The sequence below is a fragment of the Stegostoma tigrinum genome, chromosome 8 (genome assembly GCF_030684315.1).
Source record: "Stegostoma tigrinum isolate sSteTig4 chromosome 8, sSteTig4.hap1, whole genome shotgun sequence".
Classification (NCBI taxonomy): Eukaryota; Metazoa; Chordata; class Chondrichthyes; order Orectolobiformes; family Stegostomatidae; genus Stegostoma; species Stegostoma tigrinum.
The window spans coordinates 84,822,529-84,835,256 of NC_081361.1; the positions used below are offsets into that span (position 1 = coordinate 84,822,529).

A 12,728-nucleotide genomic window follows, 5' to 3' on the forward strand; every position below is an offset into this window, starting at 1 on the left:
TTTCTTTTTATATTCACTCACGGCCATATGGGAGTCACCGACCAGGCCAGCATTTATTGCCCATCCCTAATTACCCTGAGGGCACTTGAGAGTCAACTACATTACTGTGTGCCTGGAGTCACATGCAGGCCAGGCCAGGTAAGGACATCAGTTTCCTTTCCTGAGGACTTTAGTGAACATAGAACATAGAACATAGAAAAGTACAGCACAGTACAGGCCCTTCGGCCCACGATGGTGTGCCGTGGAATATTCCTAATCCAAAAATAAAATAACCTAGCCTACATTCCCCTCAATTCACTGCTGTCCATGTGCATGTCCAGCAGTCGCTTAAATGTCACTAATGACTCCGCTTCCACCACTACCACTGGTAAACTATTCCATGCGCTCACAACTCTCTGGCGTCTCCTCTATACCTTCCTCCTAACACCTTAAAACTACGACCCCTTGTGGCAGTCAATCCTGCCCTGGGGAAAAGTCTCTGGCTATCGACTCTATCCATGCGTCTCATTACCTTGTACACCTCGATCAGGTCACCTCTCTTCCTCCTTCTCTCCAGAGAGAAAAGTCTGAGCTCAGTCAACCTCTCCTGGTAAGACAAGCCCTCCAGCCCAGGCAGCATCCTGGTAAACCTCCTTTGCACCCTCTCCAAAGCCTCCACATTTTTCCTATAATAGGGCGACCAGAACTGGGCACATTATTCCAAGTGTGGTCTCACCAGGGCTTTGTAGAGCTGCAGCAAAACCTCACGGCTCTTAAACTCGATCCCCATGTTAATGAAAGCCAAAACGCCATATGCTTTCTTAACAACCTTATCCACTTGGGTGGCAACTTTGAGGGAGCTATGCACTTGAACACCAAGATCCTGCTGTTCCTCCACACTGCCGAGAATCCTGCCTTTAATCCTATATTCAGCATTTAAGTTTGACCTTCCAAAATGCATCACTTCACATTTATCCAGGTTGCACTCCATCTGCCATTTCTCAGCCCAGCTCTGCATTCTGTCAATGTCTCGCTGAAGCCTGCAATAGCCCTCGATACTATCAACGGCACCTCCAACCTTTGTGTCATCAGCAAACATACTAACCCACCCCTCAACCTCCTCATCCAAGTCATTTATAAAAACTACAAAGAGCAGAGGCTCAAGAACAGAGCCCTGCGGGACACCGCTCAGCACTGACCTCCAGGCAGAATACAACCACACTCTGCCAACCAATTCTGAATCCAGACGGCCAAATCACCCTGTATCCCATACCTCCTGACTTTATGAATGAGCCTGCCATGGAGAACCTTATCAAATGCCTTGCTGAAGTCCAGATGAGTTTTTCTTAACAATCAACAATAACTTCACAGTCATCATTAGACTCTTAAATTCCAGAATTTTTCCTGAATTCAACTTCACGACCTGGGATTTGAACCCAAGCCCCCACAATATTACTGGAGTTCCTGAATGAATAGTCTAGCGATAAAACCGCTAGACCAATGCCTCCTGGTGGAAGCATAACGCAAGTACATTTATATTTATGCACACATGCATGTGTTATACACATAACACTACTTTTACGTGAGGACAACTACGACGTTCCTTTAGCCAAATATGCTGCTGTCACTCACAACATCGTGGGCTGAAGGGCCTGTACTGTGCTTTACCGTTCTATGTTAAGACATGCACATGAACAGGCATTTAAACATGCTCTTCCAGGAGAGGGCATGAGGAGCGCCAGTGATCTGCAGGCTCCAGCCTGAGCCCTGCAGAGTTTGCGGGGCTAGTATTTCACTGCTGTGGTATCTGTGATGCACACAGTTTGATCAAAGTAGGTGGTCAATTGTGGTGCAACTGAATTCGTATTCATTTCAGGACAGTGACCAGGACCTCAGTGTCACATTCACCAGGCACCTCACGTGCCGCTGCCAGTGGAATCTTTCAGCAGGAAGCATTCCAGAAATTCCAAGACTATTAAGGTAGATAAACAGTGTGTGGTATTTGTGAGTCAGTAGAGGGCTGCATTCAATCCCTTCACGCTCTGCGAATTGTTAAAAGAAAATTTAATCATTAATGCAAGAGGTGAGTTACGTAAAGATCTCTTTGTTCAAGTTGTGTCTGTAACTGCAACAATTCAAACGTGGAGGGTCTCATTCAGAGGGTCATTAATCTGTACAATTCTGCAGCCCACTGAAGCTGCTCCTGCAAGAAACAGATTGATCGATTTTTGATCTACGAGGGGTTGGTGGTCACGAGCTTTTGGGGGTCAGGCAGGAAAATAGGGTCAGGGCTACAATCAGACCAGCCACGATATTAATGACAAACGGAGCATAGTCGGGGCTGAATGGCCTACTTCCTGCTTCCATTTCTTAAGTCCCCATATAAAATACTAATAACAATGTAAAAGGTTTGTGTGAAGGTACTGCAAATAATTAGGAAGACTGTTGGACACATAAATGGTAGGCAAACAGAGGGACAGAAACCACGCATAGGCAATAAGAAGCGGGCCTAAATAAGGACTAGGAATCAGTGCAGGCTTGGTGGGCCAAAGGGCCTCTTCCTGTGCTGTACTGTATTGTATTATATACTGTATCGTTATTATTTATTGGGAGGGGAGGGGAATTGAAACAAAAGTAAGAGGTCATGTTTCAATTATACATACGGCACTTGCGAGAATACAGCCAGGGTATTGCGTACAGGATTGGTCAGTTTACTTAGGGAAAGATGTGTAAATACATCGCAGGCAGTTCAGGGAATATTTACAAACTAATACTAAGAAAAAAGAAAAAGATTCTGAAAAAGGGTCCCTGGACCTGCAACAGGAACTATTTTTCTCTCAATAGATGTTGCCGGACCTGCAACAGGAACTATTTTTCTCTCAATAGATGTTGCCAGACCTGCTGAGTTTCTCCAGCAATTTTGATTATTCTTTACAGAACAAGAGCTGGAATAAATTGATTGTTTTATATGGAAAGGTTAGACAGGCTTATATCCATTGATGTTTACAAAAGAAAGAGGAAACCTGTTGGAAATGTACAAAATCCTGAGATATCTTCAATCATAGAATCCCTACAGTGTGGGAGCAGGCCATTTGGCTCAACAAGTCCACACCACCCCTCTGAAGAGCATCTCACCCAGGCCCATTCCCCAACCCCTGATTTCCCCATGTCTAACCCACCTACCCTAAACATCCCTGGGCACTTTAGCATAGCCATTCCACCTAACCTGCACATCTTTGGGCTGTGGGAAGAAACCAGGGAAGGCTCATGCAGACACGGGGAGAACGTGCAAACTCCACACAGACAGTCACCCAAGGCTGGGATCGAACCTGGGCCCCTGAGACTGTGAGGCAGTACTGCTAACCACTGTGCCACCGTGCTGCTCTAAAGGTCTTGATAGAGTAGAAGTATTAAAGGATGTTTTCTCTTATGGAAAAATCGAGAACTAAGAGTCACTGTTTAAAAATCAGGGGATTGTACATTTAGAACTATACTAATGTGGATTTGAAGTTACAATCAGAACAGCCCTGATCTTATTCAATGGGAGAGCGGTCTTAAGATGCTAAATAACCTACTCCTGCTCTTGATAAGTGTTTGTATGTTTCATGTTTGTACATTGACTAAATTAACCCTTTAGAGATGGAACCGAAGCCAAAGTCTCCTGCAATCGGTATCATTAAGGGTGATGCATGTACAATTACACAGTGCAGGAACAGACCATCCAGTCCATTGTGTTCTATCAGCACTTCGTAAAAAAAAGCCCCACGTGTTACATATTGGCACTAATGATATAGCCAGAAAAAGGATTGAGGATATAAAAAGTGATTTCGGGGAGTTAGGACGGAAGCTGCAAAGCAGGACGAACAGAGTAGTGTTCTCTAGTTTACTACCGGTGCCACGAGATAGCGAGGCGAGGAACAGGGAGCGGGCGCAGCTTAACACGTGTCTGCGCAGCTGGTGTAGGAGGGAGGGCTTCAGATATGTAGACAATTGGGATGCCTTCTGTGGAAGGTGGGACCTGTACAAGAAGGACGGGTTGCATCTGAACTGGAAGGGGGCCAATGTCCTGGGTGGAAGGTTTGCTCGAGTAGTTCGAGAGGGTTTAAACTAGTATGGCAGGGGGGTGGGAACCTGAGCTGTATACCGGAGGTGAGAGTTGATGCAGGTGAGGCAGTAGCAAGACGTAGACCAGCTAGTGGGAAGGATTTTCCTGGGAAGGAACCAAGGGATCAGTTAAAGTGTGTTTGCTTTAACGCAAGGAGTATCAGGAATAAAAGTGATGAACTTAGAGCATGGATCAGTACCTGGTGCTATGATGTTGTGGCCATAACAGAGACATGGGTTTCTCATGGGCAGGAATGGTTGCTGCATGTTCCAGGGTTTAGAACATTTAAAAAGAATAGGGAGGGGGGAAAAAGAGGAGGGGGTGTAGCACTACTAATCAGAGAGGGTATCACAGCTACAGAAGCTTCCTTTGTCGAGGAAGATCTGCCTACTGAGTCAGTATGGGTGGAAATTAGGAACAGCAAGGGAGTAGTCACCTCGTTAGGGGTTTACTACAGGCCCCCCAATAGCAGCAGGGAGATTGAAGAAAGCATAGGTCGGCAGATTTTGGAAAAGTGTGGACGTAGTAGGGTTGTTGTAATGGGTGACTTTAACTTTCCTAATATTGATTGGAACCTCCTTCGAGCAGAAGATTTGAATGGAGCTGTTTTTGTAAGGTGTGTTCAGGAGGGTTTCCTAACGCAGTACGTTGACAGCCCGACGAGGGGAGAGGCCATTCTAGACTTGGTGCTCGGAAACAAGCCAGGGCAGGTATCAGATCTTGTGGTAGGAGAGCATTTTGGTGATAGTGACCATAACTGCCTCACATTCTACATAGCTATGGAGAAGGAGAGGATTAGGCAAAATGGGAGGATATTTAATTGGGGAAGAGGAAACTATGATGCGATTAGACATGAGTTAGGAAGCATGGACTGGGAGCAATTGTTCCATGGTAAAGGCACTGTAGACATGTGGAGACTGTTTAAGGAACAGTTGTTGCGAGTTATGAATAAATATGTCCCTCTGAGACAGGCAAGAAGGGTTAAGATAAAGGAACCTTGGATGATGAGAGCGGTGGAGCTTCTCGTCAAAAGGAAGAAGGTAGCTTACATAAGGTGGAGGAAGCTAGGGTCAAGTTCAGCTAGAGAGGATTACAGGCAGGCAAGGAAGGAGATCAAAAATGGTCTGAGGCGAGCCAGGAGGAGGCACGAGAAAAGCTTGGCAGAACGGATTAGGGAGAACACAAAGGCATTTTACACTTACGTGAGGAATAAGAGAATGGTCAAAGAAAGAGTAGGGCCGATCAGGGATAGCATAGGAAACTTGTGTGTGGAGTCTGAGGGGGTAGGGGAAGCCCTAAATGAGTTCTTTGCTTCTGTCTTTACAAAAGAAACGAACTTTGTAGTGAATGAAACCTTTGAAGAGCAGGTGTGCATGCTGGAATGGATAGAGATAGAGGAAGCTGATGTGCTGAAAATTTTGTCAAACATTAAGATCGACAAGTCGCCAGGCCCGGACCAGACTTGTCCTCGGCTGCTTTGGGAAGCGAGAAATGCAATTGCTTCGCCACTTGCGAGGATCTTTGCATCCTCGCTCTCCACTGGAGTCGTACCTGAGGACTGGAGAGAGGCAAATGTAATTCCTCTCTTCAAGAAAGGAAATAGGGAAATCCCTGGCAATTACAGACCAATAAGTCTCACGTCTGTCGTCTGCAAGGTGTTAGAAAGGATTCTGAGGGATAGGACTTATGACCATCTGGAAGAGCATGGCTTGATTAAATGCAGTCAACACGGCTTTGAGAGGGGCAGGTCATGCCTCACAAACCTTATCGAGTTCTTTGAGGATGTGACTAGAAAAGTTGACGAGGGTCGAGCTGTGGATGTGGTGCATATGGACTTCAGCAAGGCATTTGATAAGGTTCCCCATGGTAGGCTCATTCAGAAGGTCAGGAGGAATGGGATACAGGGGAACTTAGCTGCTTGGATACAGAATTGGCTGGCCAACAGAAGACAGCGAGTGGTAGTAGAAGGAAAATATTCTGCCTGGAAGTCAGTGGAGAGTGGTGTTCCACAGGGATCTGTCCTTGGGCCTCTACTGTTTGTAATTTTTATTAATGACTTGGATGAGGGAATTGAAGGATGGGTCAGCAAGTTTGCAGACAACACGAAGGTTGGAGGTGTCGTTGACAGTATAGAGGGCTGTTGTAGGCTGCAGCGGGATGTTGACAGGATGCACAGATGGGCTGAGAGGTGGCAGATGGAGTTCAACCTGGATAAATGCGAGGTGATGCATTTTGGAAGGTCGAATTTGAAAGCTGAGTACAGGATTAAGGATAGGATTCTTGGCAGTGTGGAGGAACAGAGGGATCTTGGTGTGCAGATACATAGATCCCTTAAAATGGCCACCCAAGTGGACAGGGTTGTTAAGAAAGCATATGGTGTTTTGGCTTTCATTAACAGGGGGATTGAGTTTAAGAGTCGTGAGATCTTGTTGCAACTCTATAAAACTTTGGTTAGACCGCACTTGGAATACTGCGTCCAGTTCTGGTCGCCCTATTATAGGAAAGATGTGGATGCTTTGGAGAGGGCTCAGAGGAGGTTTACCAGGATGCTGCCTGGACTGGAGGGCTTATCTTATGAAGAGAGGTTGACTGAGCTAGGACTCTTTTCATTGGAGAAAAGGAGGAGGAGAGGGGACCTAATTGAAGTATACAAGATAATGAGAGGCATAGATAGAGTTGATAGCCAGAGACTATTTCCCAGGGCAGAAATGGCTAACACGAGGGGTCATAGTTTTAAGCTGGTTGGAGGAAAGTATAGAGGGGATGTCAGAGGCGGGTTCTTTACACAGAGAGTTGTGAGAGCATGGAATGCATTGCCAGCAGCAGTTGTGGAAGCAAGGTCATTGGGGACATTTAAGAGACTGCTGGACATGCATATGGTCACAGAAATTTGAGGGTGCATACATGAGGATCAATAGTCGGCACAACATCGTGGCCTGAAGGGCCTGTTCTGTGCTGTACTGTTCTATGTTCTATGCTCTGTATTCTATGTTCCTGCACTCTCCCCATAGCCGTGATATTTTCTTCCCCTTTTTCAGCCAGATATTCTAGTCCCTTTTTGAAAGTTACTGTTGAACATTCTACTAAACTCGAATGGAGTAAATAGCTGGAGAGCACAAGTAACAGTTCTAGTCTTAGACCAATGCATAGTGAAGTGAAAGGTTCACTGGCTGAGTGCTTATATCCCTTCAATGTGAACTCTCATTCCAAGCCTTTCCTGAGTCCCGTGAAGCAAATCTCCTTTGGAGAGTTTTGTTGTAAAAGAACATGAATATAAAAGAATATGGAATCTCCAGTCATTAGCTACCTGAGGGACCTTGCTGTTTGCAAATTGGTTGTCACAGATGCTTTGGGCACCCAAAGCAAAAGAACCTGGATTGGATGTACAGTTCCTGACATGCCGAAGGGTGTACATCTCGGTGACTCTATCAGCAGGGGAAATGGAGGTTGTTATATGAATCCAGGCCTGTCATTCTCTTGCCTCAAGTTTATATGAAATCAGTCAAGGCACTGTGAAAAAACAAACAAACATTCTGTGCAATTTACATGAAACAGCCCAAATGATGGGCAAAAATAAAGGAAAAGTGTTGAGGAAATTTGTTTTTTTGAAATTTAATTTGAATTTTAATGATGTTTCTCTGTTCAAACGGTCAGCATGTCACTTTGTTTAGAGTGAATAACTCTTATTAATGCTTTTGTTTACGTGCCTTTTTGTTAGTTTATTATCTATTTCTAATTTAACATTGCAAATCTTGTAAAAAAAAGTTACCTAAGTTTGTACAGAGCAAAACCATACTTACTGGGGTCTAATCTGATGGACTGTCTCGCTGGATACCACTGAGGGTCTGAAAAAGAAACGCAAAAATTAAGATTTCTCTCTTATCACAAATGTAATGGTTTTGGGAGTAGAATAATTCTAAACCAAGGGGCTGATTAAAAAAAGGTATGGATCCTGCTCCCGAGCTAAATATCCATCGTTAATTGGTAACTCTCAGCGGCGGGAAAGTTGTAGAATTAATTATTTGGGTCAGGGCAAACCAAGATGGAGGACCGGAAATATTTGAATCTGTAAGAGCTGCTCCTTTTTTTGAGGGATTTTCAGTGTTGCAGCTGATTTCCTCAAATTCCAAGAGCAGTAATTGCAGTTTTATAAGCTGTAGCATTGTTTTGGAACTTTGGGAAAAGAGATCAAAACAGCGGCACTTTTTTAAAAAAAGGAGGAAGGGAGACAAAGGCAGTGACCACATGGTGGGAAGTGAATCAATGAAGAGAGAAACTTACACTGCTGTGTGACCCAGCAGTGAACCTTCACAGCTACTGCCTCTGCTGTTTAATTTCAAGTACCTCTGGACATGGAGTTCACCTAAGAAAAATAAACAAACAGCGAAATTCGCAGCTTACCTTGGAGAAACCTGTGTGGGGAGATCAGAGTAGTTCAGCAGCTAATTGGCTAGTTTTTTTCGTAAATCTGTAATAGTGAGTATATGAGTTCTTTTTGATTATATGTTTTATTGAGATCTGTCTCTTAATTAAACTTTAAAAATATGAAACATAGGCATTAAGTTAGGCTGGAGCAGTGCTCTTACAGCAGTAACATGGGCTATGTCTGGGTCTGTGGATCGTTAACATACAAAGAAGGCCTTTAGTAGAGTGATATGCTCTTCCTGTCAGAAGTGGAAGATTAGGGAGAGAGTTTCCATGTTTACTGATGATTATGTCTGCAGGAAGTCTGTTTAGTTGCAAATCCTATCAGATTGCATGGATCGTATGGAGTGGAAGTTAAAGAAAACAAGAAATTTACAGCAACCAGGGTGTGTGATGGTTGGCAGTTACAGGGAGATAAACTGCAGATACAGTCAGGGTGACCTCCAGGAAAGGTAGGAGGGATAGGCAGGGAATGCAGAAGTCTCCTGTGGCTATCCCCATGTCAAGCAAGTATGCTGTTTTGTAACATGTAGAGGGGTGATGGACTCTCAGGTGAATATAACACTGATAGACAGGTTTCTGGTACCAAGACTGGCTCTAATAAGGGGTATGCAAGGTTCCAAGCAATCGATTGTGATAGGGGACTGCCTAGTCAGAGGCTTAGACAGGTTTTTCTGCCCTATTTCTGCCCTAGTTGCCCTTTTATCCTTAATGTCCTTTGAGAAAATAGGGCCCCTTAAAGATCATCAAGGCCACCTATGTGTAGAACTACAGGAGATAGAGGAGATACTAAAGGAATATGGAAGATACAGAACTTTGGGAAACAGATAGCGACATCTTGAAAAATGTTCACATTACAGAAGAGGGGGTGCTGAACGTCTTAGAATGCATAAACGTGGTTAAATCCCCAGGACCTGATCAGGTGCATCCTAGAACTCCATGGGAAGCTAGGGAAGTGATTGATGGGCCCCTGGCTGAGATATTTGTACCACTGATAGCCGCAGGTAAGGTGCCAGAAGACGGTAGATTGGCCAACATGGTAGCACTATTTAAGAAAGGTGGTGAGGAAAAGCCAAGGAACTATAGACCAGTGAGCCTGACATCGGTGGTGGGCAAGTTGTTGGAGGGAACCCTGAGTGACAGGATTTACAGGTATTTGGAAAAGCAAGTACTAATTAGGGAAATTGTGTCTCACTAACTTGATTGAGTTTTTTGAAGTAACAAAGAAGATTATTGAGGGCAGAGTGGTGGATGTGATCTATATGGACCTCAGTAAGGCATTTGGCAAGGTTCCTCATGGTAGGCTGGTTAGCAAGGTTAGATCACACTAATACAGGGAGTACTAGTTATTTGGATACAGAACTGGCTCAAAGGTAGAAGATAGAGGATGGTGGTGGAGGATTGTTTATTCAGACTGGAGGCCTGTAACCAGCGGTGTACCACAAGGAATGGTGGTGGATTTCCTGCTTTTTGTCATTCATATAAATGGTTTGGATATGAACTTAGGAGGTACGGTTAGGAAGTTTGTAGATGACACTGAAATTGAAGGTGTAGTGGATGGTGAAGAAGGTTACCTCGGAGTACAATAGGATCTCGACCAGATGGGCCAATGGGCAAGGAATGGCAGATGGAGTTTAATTTAGATAAATATGAGGTGCTACAATTTGGAAAGGCAAATCAGGGCAGGGCTTATCCACTTAATGGTAAGGTCCTGAGGAGTGTGGCTGAACAAAGAGACCTTGGGATGTAGGTTCATAGTTCCTTGAAAGTGGAATTGCAGGTAGACGGGATAGTGAAGGAGGTATTTGGTATGCTTACCATCATTGGTCAGTGCATTGAGTATAGGAGTTGGGAGGTCATGTTGCAACTGTACAGGATATTAGTTACATCACTTTTGGAAAACTGTGTGCAATTCTGGTGTCCCTGCTATAGGAAGAATGTTGTGAAACTTGAAAGCGTTCAAAAAAGAATGACAAGGATATTGCCAGGGTTGAAAGATGTGAGCTACAGAGAGAGGCTGAACAGTCTGGGGTCACTTACCCTGGAGCATCGGAATCTAAGGGGGTAACCTTATAGAAGTTTATAAAATCATGAGGGGCGTGGATGGGGTAAATAGACAAGGTCTTTTCCCCAGGGTGAGGGAGTCCAAAACTAGAAGGCATAGGTTTAAGGTAAGAGCAGAAATATAAAAGGGACCTATGGGACAACTTTTTCACAGTGTGGCAGAGGGTGGAGCATACATGGAATGGGCTCCCAAAGGAATTGGTGGATGCTGGTATATTTCATTGCAATATTTAAAAGGTATCTAAATGGGTATATGAATAGGAAGGCTTTAGAGGGATATGGGCCAAATGCTGGCAAATGGGACCTGATTTATATCGGATATCTGGTTGACACGGACAAGTTGGATCAAAAGGTCTGTTTCTTTGCTTATATCTTTATTTTTCTATACAGAAAATGATGGAATTGGTAGTCACACAGAAGGTGTTTAATGTAGTGCCACACAAAAGACTTGTTAAAGGTTTGGCATAAAAGAGACAGTGTCAATGTGGATATAAAATTGGCTTAATGATGGACAACAGAGAGTAACGGTGAATGGCATTTGTCATTTAGTAGAACATTTCGTCGCCCAGGAGTCAGTATTGAGATCCTGGGCTTTCCTGATGTATATTAATGACCTGGATCTTGGTATGCAGGGAACAATTCTGCAGAAGAAGAAGAATTTGGAATAATTGTAAACTATGAAGAGGACAGTGTGGAAATCCAAAAGAAATTGACAAATTAGTGGAGCAGGTGGATTGGTGACAGTTAAAATTTAACACAGAGAAGGGACGGGCATGAACTTTGATAGAAAGAACAATGAATGACAATAGAAAGTAGGGGGTATAATTCTAAACAGGGTGCAGGAGCAGAAGGGCCTCAGTGTATATGTACACAGATCATTAAAGGTTGCAGGGCAAGTGGAGAGCATAGTTAATAAAGCGTACAATATTTCCCAGCTTCATTAATACGGACATAGAGTACAAAAGCAAACAGATTCTGTTAAACTTGTACAAGATACTTGTCAGATGTCAGCTGAAGTATTGTATACAATTTTAGATGTGATTTATGGAAAGGAATGAGAAAGTTCAGTGATACAGATGGATTGAGGAAGTTGGGACTGCCCTGATTAGGGAGAAGGGAGCTGAAAGAAGATTTCATCGTGATTTTCAAAGTCAGGAGTGATCTGGATACAGTAGATGGGGAGGATGTAAGAGAAAGAAGAAATTATAGGGAATAGGTTTAAAGTGACTTGCGTAAGCAGGGGTGAGGCAAGGAAAGAAATCTTTTCACTCAACGAGTAGTTAGGGTATGGAACGCACTGCCGAGAAATTAGGTGGAGACTGGCTCAACGATGGCATTCGAGAGGGCATTGGGCAATTGTTCGAACAGAAATAGTTGTCAGAGTTATGGGGATAAATTGGGGGGTTGGCACTAGTACACGATGCTCATTTGAAGAGCCAGTGTAAGCACAACAGATTCAATGGTCTCTCTGTGCACTGCAAGGATTTTTTGATTCTGCTAGACCTGCAGGCTGTCCTCCAGAAAATAGGGTGGGGACCAGGGTTCCAGGGAGTTTGGGTGGATGTGGCTGGTTAACCTCAGGGGGTGAAAGGGGGCTGCTGAGTGTCAGGTTGGAGAGGAGGGGGGTCAGGGTGAGGACCCTCAGGAGGATGCATTCCTTCACCAGCATGCCCTGCAGTGAAAGTTGCTGAGCTGTCCTTCTGTCTTCCCCTACAGACAGAAAAATGACACAGGATGGGGCATGAGGGCTTTCAGTAGCTGCTAATTGCCTACTTAAGGACCTCAATGGGCTTAAGGCAAGCAGACTGGCTGTCTCTTGGGGACAGGTCAGAGGTGAGCGGAAGGTGGGCATTGGCAACCCACTAAATTTTTGAGGCCCCTCCCTCAAAAGCCTGCGCAAGGAGCTGCAAAAATCATTACAAGAAATCCAGATTTCCAGTTGGAACACAAATCTTATCAAAACTGTGGTACAATCTGACATCTGCCTGTCCACACTCATTTCTGATTTTCCAGGGCCAGGAACATTTGCAAAATCCAATCAAATATGGAAAGAGGCTCCCATTTGTCTTTTGAGTAAACCAGGAATATTGGGATTCTTCCAGGAGTTAAATAGGGCTTTCCTGAAACCCCAAAGGATGTCTTCCTTCAGTTACAC

The 12,728-nt window shown here is 44.3% G+C and overlaps 1 protein-coding gene across 6 annotated transcripts in view; it reads right to left on the bottom strand.

The window, feature by feature from the left end:
• LOC125456041 (very-long-chain enoyl-CoA reductase-like) overlaps positions 1-12,728 on the bottom strand; it is an 87,395-nt gene that overhangs the window by 33,705 nt on the left and 40,962 nt on the right. For all 6 annotated transcript variants that reach the window (XM_048538680.2, XM_048538682.2, XM_048538684.2 and 3 more), the window contains exon 4: positions 7,885-7,929. In XM_048538680.2, the coding sequence (XP_048394637.2) occupies positions 7,885-7,929 (45 nt within the window). The remainder of the gene's footprint in view (positions 1-7,884; positions 7,930-12,728) is intronic.